Genomic DNA, 17,560 nt, shown 5'->3' with positions numbered 1-17,560 from the left:
TTGTTTTTTATCCTCCGAATCAACCCATTGTGAAAGGGAAACTTGCTTTGTACACATGAACCATGCCAGCGACTGGCACACCTTTAAACGACGAGTGACGACAGGAAACGAAAGAATGTATCACTAAGACCACCGGGTATGGGGCACGTTGCCGGCCCATCCCCTGCGTCGTGGGTCGTCCCACACCCATCCCCCCCGGGCCCGTCGCGGCATCACCGTCCTCTCCGAGACGTCGGTTGGAGACGGACCAAAGTTTGAAAATTGTGCCCCCCCCCCCCCCTAACGGTAACTTCTTTATTTAAAAAAAAAAAAATTAACCCCACCACTATAAATTAAACCACTTTTCACCCCATTTTTTTTTTACCAAATACTCCCACTTTTCACCTTTTTTTATAAAAAATCCTCTCCCAACCTTTAAAAAAATTATGGATCCCTACAACCCAAATAATCCCAACTCAAGTTCACTCCCGTTTTCTTCACCCGGCTACACACCCGTAATGGAAAACTCTTTTGCGGGTTACCAACAAATACCCAACGCTTTCAACCAACGAAACCAATACCCTATGCAACAACCCAACATTCCGTTCAACCAATGCAAATGCAACAACCCAATATTCCGTTCAACCAAATGCCATATCAAATGCATCAACTAATGCAAAACCCGCTCAATATGCCATATCAACCACCGCCACAAGCACGTCCAACACAAATCGAGAAAGAAGATGAGGACGTAGAGGTTGTGTCAGAAACGCAACCTGAACCTTCAAAAAAGAAAAATACAAAGAGAAAGGGTAAAAAAGAAGACGCAGCCGCCAAACAACAACGGCCATGGTAAAAAATTACGGAAGAGGCGTTGGCAAAGACATATATTAGCTCTTCAACGTCTCCTATAATTGGTAAAATATTATTATTGTTAGAAAATTATTTTTTGTACATTATATTATTATTGTTATTAAATATTATTTGTACATTATATTTTTGTATTATTATTGTTACTAATATTTATTTGTACACTATATTTTTCTAACAAAATATTATTATTATTGTGACTAACTTGTAGGTAACAATCAACAAAGCGATGAGTTTTGGCAAGAAGCCCTTGATATATTACACGCGATTATGGAACAAGGCGAGTACAAAACCACTGATTCTATCAGCTCCAAGTGGCGCAAGATGAATACGTTGATCCAACGCTTTTGTGGGTTTTATAACACAACGCTCGCCAACAAACCGAGTTGGTGGAACCACGAAAATGTTTTCAATGAAGCGTTGCGTTTATACGAAAATGACAAAAAAACTTCTTTCCCACATGTCCGTGCTTGGCAAATTGTAAGGGTGGAGGGTATGGTCAAATCACCCTATGGTGTTTGAGTGAAATCCTACCCAATAATATTATGCCATGTCAACTCTCCATTCCACTCCCCATTTTGCACTCAATAAGGGGTATGGTTAATCACCATAGGGTGTTTGAGTTATATATTTTTTGATTGGTTCCTCTCTCCTCTCTCTCTCTCCTCCATCACTCTTCAATCCATTCGGTGACTATACACCGATTTTGCTCACCTCTCTCCAACTCACCGATCATGTTCATCAACCGGGTATAGTCACCGATCGGTGAGTGTGAGTCACCGATCGACTCCCCGCACTCTATACCCTCTACCCTAAAGGATCAACCAAAATGGAAGAGAACTCCAAATGAAGTTGCAAGTGCAAAACGAGCAACGAAATGGTCTAAAACTTCCGAGTCAGGAAGTTATAGCGTTGGAGGCTCAACCGGTCGTTGCCAAATAAATATCAACGACGAGCCCGAGTATGAGGAGGAGCCGATTGGAGAGAAAGAACGTCCCCCAGGAAGGGACAAAAGTAAAAAGATAGCAGTTGAAAAAAAGGAAACAAGCCGCATCAGGAAGTGGTGGTGGTTCGAAGTTGGAAGGTATTATGGCCGAGTTGAAAGCATTCAACGAAACCTTTACCGAGACGCAAACCGAGAAGGTAAAGGTGAAGAAACGACAAGCCGAGGAGAAGCAAAGGAGGCAAGAAGAAACGCAGCAGTTGGAGGAATGAAAAATAATGACCACCGACCTTAGCGAATATCCACCGGAAGACCGTCCCATTTTACAAATGATGAAGGAAAAAATTAGGAAAAATGGAGTGGGGGAGTGTAGTTTTTTTTTTAATGTAACTTTAGGTTTTTTTTAAGTGTGTTTTTTTTAGTTTTTATTTAAATGTAACTTTAGGTTTTTTAAAGTGTGTTGTTTTCTTAGGTTTGATTTAAATGTAACTTAAGGTTTTTATTTAAATGTAAATTTTTTATTTTTATTTACTTTGTTTTCATTAATTAATTAATTCAAATAAATAATAATAAAAAAATGGGGGAGGAGCATCCACCACACCCTTGGGTAGTCCCCAAGGGGATGGTCCTCCACATATGCTTAGTTGACGCCTATGTGGCGGATAGTCCCCAGTTGTTTAAAAGGTGGAAGGGTGGTTTCATTGATGAAAATACACCAAAACCATTTCTTGGTTAAAATGTTCTACCCGTTTCGTCACAAAGGCCGACCATCCACAACCTGTTTAATTAAACCCGTTAACCTATTTTGTTACAACCCACAAGCCTAAAAATATGGGTTGTGTTGGGGTCGAACAATTCAACCCAAGACGGTTAACACCCCTGCTAAAGGGTTTGATATTGAAAGAAAATAAAGCTTCATGCAGGGAAGACCAATGTATAGAGCAGTGACATATGCAGGTCAATTGATCCATGTATTAGGCTGCACAATGAGTTAGAAGACTCACTTCAGCATGTGGTAAGTGATAACATTGTCCGAACACACACTGTAAATGAAATCGCTATTATCAAAAGAATAGCAACTGAACTCGGCGGCTATTATCATTTGTGATAAACAAAATTGCAACTCAACTTTCAAAGAAAGATCAGAGCATATAGATGTGAGCTGCAAGCATGATAGAAGCAGGGACAGCTAAGGTGGATTTGACCCCTCATACAACCCACATGACCATTTTCACACTGTAATACGACCCATATTGCCATTTTCTCCCTGTCGTACACCCCATATGACACGTTAGTGGTGTGTTTTGTTTAACAGCCACGGGCAATTGATAGCAGAATGCAAACAGATTTCACCAAGTATTAGTAATTAACAATTCTAACATTGCATGTATATCATTATCATTTTCAAGTAACCAAAATAAAGTAAGACAGTACATTTAAGAAGCTAAACAGGATACAGAAGCAATCACTCATTTGATACCTTGTTTATCTTATATAATCCAATATCGTAACCATAGTTATTAAAGGCGCTAGGCGCACAGGCCTTGCCCGGGGCTTAGGCACAAGGCGCAAAAAAAGCGAGGGCCTGAGAAAAGAAGAGCGCACAATGAAAAAAATTTAAAATATTTTACGTATTAGAAAATTAATACTATTCTTTAAATAAAATAAACAGAAGCTATTATATAACATTTAATATCATCTATTTAGTACCAAAAGTTGTAAATATTAGTGTAGAAAAATAGTTTTCTTTAGAGGGTTATTGGATTTTATCACCCCTAACTATTGGATTTGCCGCTACCACCCCCAACTATCATTTTGACCCCCGTCACCCCCAACTTAACACTTAGTGTGTTCTGTCACCACGTCGTTAACTAATCACTAACTTTTGATCTTGGTACTATACTTTTGGGGGTGTCATAGGGATCTTAGGACACCCCAAAAGTATAGAAACAAGATCAAAAGTTAGTGATTAGTTAACAACGTGGTGACAGAATACACTAAGTGTTAAGTTGGGGGTGACGGGCGTCAAAGTGATAGTTGAGGGTGACATCGGCCAATAGCCAATAGTTGGGGGTGATAAAATCTAATAACCCGATAAAAGTAGAAATCTGGCTAAAATCTTGCTAGAAATAATCTCCGGAATTTAGGAATCTTGCCGAAATCTGCGCCGGAACCATCACCTAGAGAATTAAAGCGCAATTGCCTCGCCTAGCTTGGAAAATGGGCCTAGGCCCAAGAGGCGATGGCTTTTAACAACTATGATCGTGACTCATACAAACAACTGAGTAAAATCCTTGATTTTGTCCATTTAAAGGCATAATTGACCATGTAATCCTCCTTAATGATACTTATTTCAAAACTGGCTGTAAAAGGCGTTCTGAACAGGCTTAAACCGCCTCGTGTATAAAAACAACCAGACAGATGAGAGATTACGAAAGGATTACTTGATAAAAAGGTTGATACGTATATGTAATAACGTAAAACAGACGAAAGACACGCAATTTCTGGTTTCAAATAAAGCTTATCCGGATATACATAGACTAACCTCGCGCCTCTTTCAGGATCAAAACGCTTCAATCGTCTTTATGGAACCCAGGTTCCAAATTTCTCAAAACTTTTATATGCAAGTTTTTCACCTAAACAATGACTCCCCAAACATTTCATAAAACCAAAGGCCAATGATAATTCAAACAGCTTTCAGATAATATAACACATGTAACAATTCTAACATTCCATGTATAACATTATCAATTTAAAGTATAATAAAAAAGTATTTCAAGATAACACATTTATAAAGGTTAAACAGTATAGCCAAGCAATCACTCATTTGGCTCTACACTACCAAAATTCATCATCTTTATTCCTAAAATCAATAAAATCAAGTAACACATCCTCAATTCTCATCTCAAATACCTTCAAAATCTATGCTTTTTCCTGTTCCTGTTCCTCTTTCTTCTCCGATGAACTCGACTCAGAATTCGACTCACCCGCAACACCACTTTCTTTCTGTTGATCCAACTGCTTACTAACTTCCTCTTCAGCATCCTTCTCAGCTTGCAAAATCACACCATAATAATCCTGATTAGCCTCCATACACTTCTTCAAAGCAGAAGTAGCCTCAAAACACTTATCCACAATATCTTCACCATTCTTTTCACCTTCTTCAACACACTTTTCCCAGTTGATAAAACTCTCTTTACACTCACCCCCTTTCATAAACAAGCAAAACCCACATTCACCTTCCTCTTCTGATTCTTGATTCCCATTTTCATCGGTTATTACATCTGGGTTTGTTGGATTTGTTGATTCTTGATTAGGGTTTTGGGTTTCTTGGGGTTTAGAAGGTTCGGTTGTGGGATCGGGTTGTGGGGTGGTGGGGGTGTCGGATTGGGGTGGTGACATGGTGCCGGTGTCGGTGGGGTTAGGGTTTTCGTCGCCGGAGATGGGGAAGAAGGGGATGGAAATAGTTGTACCCATTTGGGGTTTCTTGAGGGTTTTGAAGTTAAACCCTAGGAAAAAAGTCAATTTTGGGGATTATTATTTTGACTTTAGAAGTTTTTTTATATGGATTATTACAAGTAACTTGGAAATCAAGAAACATTTGGGGTATTTTGAAAACCAACAAAACGAATTGTGTTATCTAACTGCAGAGGTGGGAAAAAATCGGTTGTGAACTGTAGCTAACTAAAATATTTTGTGAACTGTAGCTAACTAAAATATTTGAAATCAAGTTTTTATCGTACCTGGGTATCTTATATCGGATTTTTTATGCGGGTATAACTGGTTATAACCGTTGGGAGCTTCAAGTTTCGAAAATCTAGCCATTTATAACGGATTTATGTCGGTTGAGGTATGTATTAAAAAGGAAAATTGACTTGGAATATGGGGTTGTTAAAATTAGAGTATAAAGTAATACAAGTGTTGAAATACATGTTAACATGTCTTAAAAAAATTGTATAAACCAATATTTATTTCGTCTAACTAATTACTTTTGTTGTTCTTAATAAGTAAGAAAACATCTTGATAAAGATACATACAATAATGATAAACATAATTGTTTGGTATACTTAACATCGTACACGTACACATAATTTTTTAGATTTCACCAATATACTTGTTAATGTTATTACACATTTTTGTATATACACATAGAGTTGTTAATTGTTAAAAGAAACTTTCTTTGTTAACAATCACCGTAAGCGTTATGTACAACAATATTTGGTGACTTGTAACTAAACTCGTACCGAGTACTTCAAGTATAATATAGGTTTATTCTTTCCTATATTCATATCCCTTGTCAACAACAATTAAATAACACCATGCAATGATAAAAATTGTGTATTGAACACCTACGCGACTTCTATAATTTGTTAAACCCACAAGTAATACATTCTCAAAGATACGTAAAATGGTGAGACTAGAAGAATCACACTTGATGGTCTTCTGATAAGCTTTCTTGTGTTATAATTGTGTTACTGTAGTATATTCTATTTTTTTTTTGTGATGCCACATATTTCGTCGGTGAAAATGTTCGTCAAAGTGACACAAGAGTACTTCGATTCCTACCACCACCGCCACCAAAATTGTGCAGTACATCGTGACAGTAACCCATGTAGAGTTGAGTATTGTTATGGTGCTATGTTTGGAGATGTTTCCATGATTTAGGGGGTGTTTGGGATTGCTTATTTTAATGACTTATTAGCTTATTGACTTTTTGAAAAGTTAAAAGGTTTTTGGCGTGAAATTGTTATGTGAGGGGAAAAGTCAATAAGTCACTCCATTGTGACTTATTAACTTTTCCAAAAAGTCATAAATTGTTTTGAAAAGCTAAGCCAAACATGGCCTTAAAATTTATAACACACATGTACTATGTAATTATTATGTATGTAATCAAGTGTACAACTTTGTTATATACAACCAAAAGCTTCATCTTGCCACTTCTCTTCATCTTCAATCTTAAATCTTTGTTAATCATAAATTGATAATTTATCGGATTTATTCAACAAAGGAGTAAACTAAACTATTAAACAGATGCAAAGGAACAGTTGATTGGCCGTTTTCAGTTCTACTTGTTTCAAACACAAAAGTAAACAACTTCAGAACAACCTGTGACTCTATGTCTATTATAGGATCTGAAATAAGATCGACACGGACGAGTGATCAACTGGTGGAACCATTCTGTCCATCACCGTCTCTAAGTCCACTGCAACAGAAGAAATGCGGCAGCTTGACTCTCCCACATACCCTGCAACAAACAAAAACATACGACGTTCAGATAATGCTAACCATTTTAAGAAGGAGATCATCTTCTCGGTTCTCTCTGATGCAATCCATCATTTGCAGATCAAAAGCTGCATATCAGAAACCTAATAAATCAGAGTTCTTACTTGCAACGAATGATCACCGGAATAGGTTTCAAAGCCTTGGGTCCGTTTCTGATTCCACGTTTGTGAGGAGAAGTCTGCATCATCAACCCAACTTATCTGAGCTACAATATCAACAAATTTAATTCTAATCCGGATTACACGAATCTCAGGCTCCAAGAAACCCTTATATTATCAACAGATCAAAAAACCTAAATGGTTCTGTTTATACTAACAGCTTTTTTAACAGAAACATCTAAGAACAATAACAGATAACGAATAAGGACGACAACGAAAGAGACATAGGTAATTGCAGTCTCATAATCAAGTATACATGTGTCTCATTCACATTGAATACCCATTACTTCTTGGCTTTTGCGGGGATTGAATATACCCGTTTATGTACTTATTTGGTTAAACATGATCTTTTGGGATACCAATTACCCGTAATCTAATCTTAAACTCACCTCGAAAATCAGCTTTAGATATCCAATTATCAACCACATTTCTATCAATTCTATAGCTTTAATAATTTCAAGCTTGTATGTAACAACTTTACAATAAAGTTTATTATAACCAGTTTCTCACTATACCCGGTTTCGGCCTTCGGGTACTTTTCAGGCCCGATTCGGGTACCAGGTTTCTTATAAATCACAATCAAATTTGAGCAATGATGAAATATGCAATATCAAACTCAACCCAATTCAGATAATTTATTGAAATCTAAGACTCCAAGAAACCAGATATTATTAACATCACATAAACCCAAAACCCTAAACCATAGATGTCTATATCGCCCGTTGCAAACGCTGTAGCGCGCTACCTTGCGAAGCGGATTGATGGCGCTATTATCGCTATAGCAGTTGGATCTTGGTACGGGCTGGGTTCTGGATATGGGTATGTATCATTACTTCCCTCCTGGTAAAACGCCTTGTCCTCAAGGCGAAAAGCAGGAAATTGAGCACCGAAGGTCTTGTAGTTCTCCCATGTTGCTTCTGCAGGAGTGTAGTGCTTTCAAGAAATAAGTAACTCCAAGAGAGGCTGATGTTGATCCCTGGTGTGAATCCATCGGTGATTAATCACAGAATAAGGCTGTTTATCAGTTTCTCCCCCCTTATTAATCGGCGGTCCAATAGCAAGATGTTGTAAGTTTGCTGAATCCTTGGTGTTGGATGGAATACCCTGCAACTTGTATTCTTTGCCATCTAATCCTTCCAGTTGGCTTGGACAGTGTTTAGTGAAGCTAACCATTGAATTCCCAGCACCAAATCAGCTCCTCCAATGGAAAACGGATAGAAGTCCTGGATGATTTTTAGGTTGGGAAGCTGTATAGTAACATCCTTGCAGAGCCGATTACAACGGATGATGTCACCGTTGCCAATTTGAACACCAAAAGGAGTTACAAATTGGGTTACCAGCTTTAGTTCACGGACAAGAGCATCGGAGATGAAATTGTGGGTGGACCCACTATCCACCAGAATCAGGACATCGATAGTATCCAAGATGCCTTTAAGCTTCATAGTGGTTGGATTGGGTTTACCAAAAAGAGCATGGAGGCTGATCTCGGCGGTAACAACTGATGAATCTGCATCCGTATTCACTTGGGACTTGTCATGGTTTTCTGGTTCATCTGCCAATTCTAGTAGCTTGAAGGTGCCCGACTTGCAGCGATGACCCGGTCCATACTTTTCGCCACATCGGAAACATTCCCCACGAATGTACCTGTTCTGTTTTTCTGCCTCAGAAATCCGTGTTTCTGGTGGTTTTTGAGCAGCAACAGCCATAGTTTCAGGGTTTGATGATGAAGAGAAGTGGGTTTTGCTGCCAGGATTAGAACTGGGAGTTTTTTCTGAGTGTTTGGGGCTTACCTTAGACTCAAACTCTAATGCCAAACTCATAGCTTTGTATACGGTTCTGGGTTTCTGAATGCGGACATCAGCCTTCAACTCTTCCTTTAGACCGTTAAGGAACACGCCAAGAAGGCAATGGTCCGGCCAATTTGTGACTCGAGAGGACCTCTTAGCAAACTCCTGACGGTACTCCTGCACCGAACCCGTCTGTCTAATACTGCAGAGATATTCATTCGGATTTTGGAATTCTGCTGGCCCAAAATTCTTGTTCAAAGCAAGCACCAAATCTTCCCAAAACTCGATTTCCTGATCTCCTGAAAGCCACGAATAGAAGTCCAATGCATCGCCTTCCAGATGCATGGAGGCTACATCCATCTTTTCTTCTTCAGGAATATGGTAATAGCGAAAGTATTTTTCTGCTTTCAAAATCCATCCACGCGGGTCCCCTTGGCTGAACGAGGGAAAATCGATTTTGGTGTATGGTCGGTAGGTGCGCTGATTACTCCCTGAAGAATCCTCATCATCATACCTGCCATAACCGCCACTCAATTTCCCTGAAGAATCCTCATCATCATACCTGCCATAACCGCCACCTCTTGCTGTAACGACTCCATGGAGTAAGCAATTGCTGCCAATTGTGCAGCCAGAGGATCTGGATTGGATGCGTTTGAATCTGGATTACCACGGGTAGAAGGTGCCATCGTTATCTCAGAAATTAATTGTGAAGATGGGATTTGAGGATTGGATTTAGGGTTGTGAGAGTTGGATTTGAAATTAATTGCGAGGGTTGGATGCGAAATTGATGGCGAGGATTGATCTCTAGATTTCAGAAACTGAGACGTCAATTGAGTTTCCCGGCAATGGAACCAAATGAAAGGAACTCAAACAACGATACTGAAATTAAAGCAACAGGCCCAATTCAAGAAGGGCAACTCTCTAATACAAAACTCAAGATAATAAGAAAAACACTGAACAAGAAAGAAATTAAACATAGTTTGATACTAATATTATCACTAACAGCAGTTACTAAACTGCCCTAAAAACCTCCTGCAACTGTTCCCGCTAGTATCCTTCCCGATATTTTTTTGAGCTCTTTGCAGCAGTTGGATCTGGGTACGGGCTGGGTTCTGGATCTGGGTACGGGTTGGGTTCTGGATATGGGTATGTATCAAAACGCTTATAATTATATCATCAACAGATCAAAAAACCTAAATGGTTCTGTTTATACTAACAGCTTTTTTTTAACAGAAAACTCATGATTTTTATTTATCAACTAAGGAAACGGGATTCTTAATTAATATAACTACTCCTAGATAACCATATTTAGGAAAAAGATAACCCAGTGAAAAACATCTAAGAACAATAACATATAACGAACAAGGACGAGATATTATTAACATCACATAAACCCAAAACCATAGATGTCTATATCGCCCATAGCAATCGCTATGGCGCGCTACCTTGCGAAGCGGATTGATGGCGCTATTACCGCTATATAGGATTTTGCAAAAATAGGAGTTAACTGCCATTTTTGTCCCTGTGGTTTGGTGGAAAATGCCACTTTAGTCCAAAAAAAAAATTTGCGCCATTTTCCTCTCTGACATTCTCGAAACGTGCCATTTCAGTCCAAAAAATTAACGCCAGTTAAAAAAACTCAGTTAGCTCAAGGGTAAATTGGTCATTTTACATAGATTTTTATTTTTTTAATTCAGGTTTTAAGAGAAAAGAAAAAAAACATTTGCAGTTGACCGGGTTCGAACCCGTGACCATTCAGTTGGAAAGAAATGAATCAACCAGCACGCCACAGGTCATTTTGTTACAAACTGCCATTCGTTTTTCTTTTAACATATGTTGTACGTTTTCCCTTGTTAACCGGGAGTCCTAATTCGTCAAAATTGCTAGCAAAAGTTTAGCTCGTTTTAAACATAACTAAAATCCGATACTCATCATACCAAAAATCGTAATCAATCCAACCAAAACTGAGTTTACACAGTTGAAACACGAATGAGGAATCAATCGCCTTCGCTGACCAACAAATTCGCGAAAGTTTCCGAATATAAAAGTGAGATCTTTTAGCACAAACAAAACAGAAAACGAGAAGAGAGAATAAAAAAGGAGGAAGAGCAATGCCAATGCAGTGTCCAAAAATAGACACACATATAGGTAGTACAGCAGCAAGCGTAGAAATAATACTAATATTTAATTCATTTTGTTTCTTGATCATAAATACAAGATAATCAATCAGTTCCACCTGGGTAAAAAAACCTAACAGGTGACCCTCTTCATCCATTACCCAAAAATGCCATTATTACTAGCCTGATCAACCCTACAGCAAATGCATCCGTTCGACATACGATTCAACCAACCACCGGCTAAGCGGCTCTCCGCACCCAACAAAGCACCCCGTGTTACCGTTCTCCGTGAAAAATGGAAACCGGAAAATATTAAGCAGATTGCCTAACCAACTGTTTTAGTTTGTAACACATGTTAAAAAATAAACGAATGGGAGTTTGTAACAAAATGTGTTGTGGCAAGCTGGTTGATTCGTTTCTTTCCAACTGAATGATCACGGGTTCGAACCCGGTCAACTGCAAATGTTTTTGTTTCTTTTCTCTTAAAACCTGAATTCATCATCATCATCATCATCATACTCAGTAAATCCCACCGATAGCAAAGCTAAGGTAGGGTCTGAGGAGGGTAAGATGTCGACAACCTTACCTCTACCCAGTAGGAATAGAGAGGCTGCTTCCAATGAGACCCCCTGCTCGATAGTAGTTTTGCATCAAGCCTTGGACATAAGGCATATAACACTCAGCAATCGGGACAAAGACCGATTAGTGCATGTACCCTTTTGTCTTTCGGCTATCAACGCTACCACATGATGCATGATTAACCGTCCCCCGCTTTTAACGTTATTTTCACGAAATTAGTAAAATAACGTTAAAATTAGTTCACTTTCACTTTTAAAAAAATAAAAAATCTATGTAAAATGACCAATTTACCCTTGATCTAACTGAGTTTCTTAACTGGTGTTATTTTTTTGGACTGAAATGGCACGTTTCGAGAATATCAGGGAGGAAAATGGCGCAAATTTTTTTGGGACTGAAGTGGCATTTTCCACCAAACCAAACCACATGGACGAAAATGACAGTCAACTCCGAAAAATAGTGAGATTTTTGTAATTACTTTGATATATTTTATTATTATTATTATTTTGGATAAAATACACATATAAAATATTTCCTAGATTTTCTTCTAGTTTATCACTAACCATGAAATAGCGCTCGTTGTTTCATCGCTATCGCTATGTAGCATATAGGTAGCCTGTCACTATTGTCCGCTATTCGTTGTTGACAGCTATGCTCTAAAACTAATACCAACAATCTTTATCTTCAAACTATCAAACTCATCACAATCAAATTTGAGGACCTAACGATGAAATATGTAATACCAAACGCAACCCAATTCAGATTATTTATCAAAAATCTGAAATTTCAAAAAACCCAATAATATCAACACCACATAAACCCTAAAACCCTAAACCCTAATACCAACAACCCACAACTTCAAACTAATCAAACTCAACACAATCAAATCCAAGCATCCAACAATGAAACATGTAACAATACATATACAATTAAATCCAAAAGATTCAGAAACAATTAAAAGAAATGAGTAACATTAGATTGAAAAAACACACCTTTTTCTTGGGGACAGCCATGAGCTCCATAGATCCGGGTCCAACATAAAACCCGGATCCGATATCATTATTATCAATGGTATCTGTACTCCTTTCAAATTCAGGCAAAACCACCGGTGCTGTTACGGCTGATGGGCTTATCGAACCGGCCAACGGTGGCGGCTGCGCGATTGCGTGAACCCACCTTGTGAAGGTGAAGATACAATGGTTGTTGGGTTTCAAAACTGATATACTTGATAACGCCATTGTTGGTCTATAGTTCTGAAGCAAGTGTGTGTGTGTGTGTGTGTTGGTGTAAGAAATTTGGGAATTTATTTAAGTAAAAAAGTATACTTAAGGGTGGTAAAGGACGGAAATGCCCTTGTGAATCGGGAGATTGCGACTAGGGTGTTTATCGGGTCGGTTTTTGGGTTGTTTGAATTTGAAGAACCGAACCGATGAAGGATGATAGAGAGGAGACTTGAGTCAACGGGGTGAAATTGGGCCTCGCTGGTTTGTAAATGATTTGAATGATCCATGTTCGTGTTTGTTCATTTAAATTTAACTGAGTAAACGATTGAAGATAATCAGTTAAACGAATGAAGTTATTGTGTCTGTGTTCGTTCCTTAGCGAAATAAACGTGCTCGCTTATGTTCACTCGCTAACAGTATAAACGAACGATTTACGAATGTAAACGGAAAAACAAAACTAAATAGATGAACCAACGTAATATAATATAACTGAGCGATCACTAAAAGTAAGCGTCAAGATCAATCTGTTGCGTCTAAAAAATAATAAAAACTAGATTAGCCTGCTATGGGTGATATGACAATTTTCATAAAACTAGAATGGATTGAGGAATAAATTACAATTTACCTCCCTATCTTCCGTTTTCTACACTTTGGCTCCCTGAGCCTGCATTTCATCACACTTCATCAGTGGACCGTTAGTTAAACTTTACCTTAAGTATATCACATTTATTGTTAATTGATTTTGTAATTCAATAAGGTTTTACTATTTCTAATTCTCTATGGATATCAATTCTTAACATTTTAAGAAATAGTACATTCTTTTCTTTTTTTTGTCTTTTTTCTTTTTATTAAATTTTGTTTTACATTTTTCTTATGGATTTGGTCGTTGTTCGTTTGCTAGTTAACACGGTGTTTGCTAATCACATTTGGTCCCTCAGGTTTTTTACCCCCTCGACTTTTTAATACGTGCCGATATAAATTTGACTTTGTCTATGTTTTAAGTCACGTGAGGCATTTGATGTTAAAAAAAATCGTATTTTTTGTTTTACGTCGTTTTCCGGTTGTGGCCCTCGTCCAGTTGCTACTTAGCACAGTTTTATTCCCCCGCCCCGCAACACTAGTAGCACGGTTTTGCCGCCCCCGCCCGCCAACACGGTCTTTAAGACTAGTTGTTATCATTATGTAGATATTTTCTGAAAACTACAATATCCGAATAGTTCCCATCATTGCACGATAAATATTAAAATTATTTTGTTTTCGATGGATCGTTAATTTACCGAACAAATATTTGAATTAAGATTAGAATTATTAGTTATTCCTATGAATTGTTAGTTTACTGAACAGATATTTGACTTAAAGATTAGAATTATTAGAATAATCTTAATCTTTATTCATCAAAATACAATCCATATAAAATTAACGATCGTTAGTTATTCCTACGAATTGTTAGTTTTTTAAACACATATAATTTTTTTTTAATATGTAGTCCAAATTCCACAAAATCATAACTTTTTTATGGATTGTATTTTGATGAATAAAGATTAGAATTATCAGTTATTCTTACGAATTGTTCGTTTTTTAAACACATAACTTTTTTAATATGTAGTCCAAATTCCACAAAATCATCAAATTTGTTCTACCAAAATTGATAAAACTTGGTAAATCCAAAAGAGCAAAAGTTGCAGCCCAAAGTGAACGAAACTATTTAGCCCAAAAGTGGATAAACTGTTGAACCCAAATAACCAAAATTGCAGCCCAAATTTATAAAACCAATACAGCATGCGGCATGCCCAAACCCATGTACGAACGGTCCCACCACGCCACATCGAACCGGTACCAACCGATCAAATTAGGTCCGATCTCCAGTCCATGTTTTTCCCTTTAGACTATGGGGTTTGGGGCGGGAGTTAGGTACAAACACCCAAATCACCACCCCGAGTGGGCTCACACAAACATACATCAATGCCAATTTTTGATTGTGTGAGGGATTTACTATTCTTAGTCCGTTGTCTTTTAGTGCCTTTTAGGGTTTTTTGTTTTGTTTTGTTTTTTTCTATTTTTTTTATTTTTAAGTTTCGATCAAATCTTTATACTTTAAATAATATATGTTTTTAACTTTGATTTTTTGTTCGCTAATTAATTTTAAAAGTTGAATATGCAGTTACGTTGAAAATCCCGTTTAATTTTTATTTTGTATAATCTTTCTTTAATAACTTTTTTTAAAGTTGAATACGCATTTGTGTTCGAAAATATATTTAAATTCAAAATAGAGTTATTTTTTGTATGGTAAGTTATAACAAGGGTCGGTATTGGTGATGACACAAACCGATACCAACCGACTGAACCGAGCAACATCGATATCGGTATTATCGGAACTGATACCTTTATTCATTTTTATGGTTGCAGATATCCTTTTGGGTATATCGTGACTTACGTACGGGTACGAGTTCTTAACGCATCAGGTGCGGGAATCTCACGAATTATATACAAAAACATCAACCACATACGCACTTAAATCATATGCGTGTTCACACATACACATTAGGGATAAGCATTTGGTGCCGGGTATCGGTACCAAATTATTTTCAGCACCGATTCAGTACCCACTTTTTGACGTTTTCAGTACTGGTACTTACGGTTCAATACTGGTTCTAGACGGTACCAATATTTTACCGAATTTTACCTTCGAATCAGTGGCAGATCCAGGATTTTTTTTTCCAATGGTTTCAATTGTTTAGATACCCTAATATAATAGGACCGGATGTAAAAAAATTCGGGTAGGATTCATCACATAATAAAAAACGATACAATAATAAAAAAGCATGGTCATTAGAAATTAAAAAAACATGTAATACAGATACGATGGTTCTTACAAATTTAAAAAATACCTATAATTGTTCCTTACGAGTTTTCATCTTTTGAAAACGTTGCATTAAATCTTCGACAACCTGTTGAAAGAACTCCTTTTCGATGTAACAAATGCAAGCATCGTTCATATATCCCTCACTCATCTTATTACGCAATTCCGTCTTCACATGATTCATTGAAGAAAAACTTCTCTCAACACTAGCCGTTGCAACCGGTAAAACTAGTGACAACTTTATTAAACGATAAGCCAACGGATAATCAATGTGTATGCTTGTTTCCACCATCCTTTTGGCAAGATCACTTACCCCATTCAAGTTGTCAAACTGTTCATCCTTTTTCACATTACTAATGTAGTGGCCAAGTTGACAGATAAGTTAGTCTTTCTCATCAAAAGTGAAATCATACTGAAACGGACCAACTTTAGCAACTTTAGTTTATTAAAGGCACTAAAATTACAACGCGCGCTCAACGAACACATACACATAAGCAAATCAGTAGTTACCTCGTTAAAACGATTTCCAAGCTCTTAAAATTTGCATATTGAGAACCGTGTTGAAATTATTAACTACATAATAGTGACGATTGGTGATGTTGGTCTTCCTTCTTCGATATTTCGGGTCAACATACTCATCTTCCATGTTAACCATTTCAATCTCATATTTGTCACAAAAGGATGTGATATCTTTTAAAAGCGAGTCAAAACCTTCAAGTCGATACCTTTGTAATTCTTCTTTGGTTGATCTAACCAACCTAACTGCTTTTGTAATCTCTTGATCCTTTCTTTGAAGAGCTTCACACAAAACAATAGTAACTCCCAAGATGTGCTTCATCAAATGTAGATAAAATACAAAATCAAAACTTTTCATGTATATATGAAGTCCTTTTGCTTAACTTTTGTGAGCACCACTAGATCCCGTAGTTTCTATATATTCAAGCACGTCAATAACAACAGGATATAATGCAAGCAAACGGAGAATCATTTTTTCATGAGAACTCCAATGTGTTTCTCAGGCTCTTGCAAGTGAGAGTTCTTGATTCTGACCACTTCCGGTTTCAACTTTCGAATTCAATTTCAAACTCTCTCTTAACAAATCTATTCTTTTGCAAGATGCACCAACAACATTTATTAAATCTGTTAATTCTTTAAAAAAATTAAAAATTTCAAGATGTTTGGTTGCAAAGTCTACAACAACAAGCTGAAGCTGGTGAGCAAAACAATGAACATAATATGCCGAAGAATTTTCTTTTAAAATCAATATTTTCAAACCATTAAACTCACCGGATATGTTGCTTGCACCATCATATCCTTGGCCTCTAACCCTACCTAAACTTAAACTGTGACGAGCATGTAATTTATCAATTGCAGATTTGAGAGATAACGCGATTGTTTCCTTAACATGAACAATGCCAATAAATCGCTCCTTCACAAATCCTAATTTATCAGCATATCTTAAAACCACAACGATTTGTTCCTTTTTCGAAAAGACATCATCACCAAGTTCTTCAAAATATATTCTTTAATACTTCTTCTGTAAAACAATTACACATTTCTTTTTGGATTGATGGTGTGATAACTCGTACTTTTGACCCTAATTATCGGAAAAGGGGTACATATTTTAAAGTATATTATTATTATTTATAGATAATAATAACCTGCGACGAGCGAAACATATTGTTTAACTGGTTGAGCGGTATCGTTTTAACCTATAAAGATATATATATTTATCAGAAATATATATTTTAAATCTATAAGTTA

The 17,560-nt window shown here is 37.1% G+C and overlaps 3 protein-coding genes across 4 annotated transcripts; 1 reads left to right on the top strand and 2 right to left on the bottom strand.

Annotated features, from left to right (window-relative positions):
- Window positions 1-592: 592 nt before the first annotated feature.
- LOC118485014 lies at window positions 593-1,371 on the top strand. Its single transcript, XM_035981213.1, has 2 exons — window positions 593-791; window positions 1,061-1,371. Exons 1-2 carry the CDS (start codon window positions 593-595, stop codon window positions 1,369-1,371), a joined length of 510 nt encoding a protein of 169 aa, XP_035837106.1.
- Window positions 1,372-4,714: 3,343 nt separating this feature from the next.
- Window positions 4,715-5,269, bottom strand: LOC110892554. The gene has a single exon (XM_022139710.1). The coding sequence runs from the start codon at window positions 5,267-5,269 to the stop codon at window positions 4,715-4,717; it is 555 nt and encodes a 184-aa protein (XP_021995402.1).
- A 1,466-nt stretch (window positions 5,270-6,735) lies between these two features.
- On the bottom strand, window positions 6,736-13,010 carry LOC110894303. 2 transcript variants are annotated; one of them, XM_022141508.2, is made up of 3 exons: window positions 12,706-13,010; window positions 7,180-7,275; window positions 6,736-7,037 (listed from the first exon to the last, which is right to left on the bottom strand). In XM_022141508.2, the coding sequence occupies exons 1-3, from the start codon at window positions 12,949-12,951 to the stop codon at window positions 6,987-6,989; spliced, it is 393 nt and encodes a 130-aa protein (XP_021997200.1). In that variant the 5' UTR covers window positions 12,952-13,010; the 3' UTR covers window positions 6,736-6,986. The 2 variants fall into 2 exon arrangements, with proteins under 2 accessions (XP_021997200.1, XP_021997199.1); XM_022141507.2 differs by having other exon boundaries at window positions 7,180-7,253; window positions 12,706-13,004.
- Window positions 13,011-17,560: the final 4,550 nt, after the last annotated feature.

The sequence above is a fragment of the Helianthus annuus genome, chromosome 12 (assembly GCF_002127325.2).
Source record: "Helianthus annuus cultivar XRQ/B chromosome 12, HanXRQr2.0-SUNRISE, whole genome shotgun sequence".
In the NCBI taxonomy this organism is placed as follows: domain Eukaryota; kingdom Viridiplantae; phylum Streptophyta; class Magnoliopsida; order Asterales; family Asteraceae; genus Helianthus; species Helianthus annuus.
The sequence above is the reverse complement of the archived record's forward strand: the minus strand, read 5'-3'. Positions and strand labels throughout refer to the sequence as shown.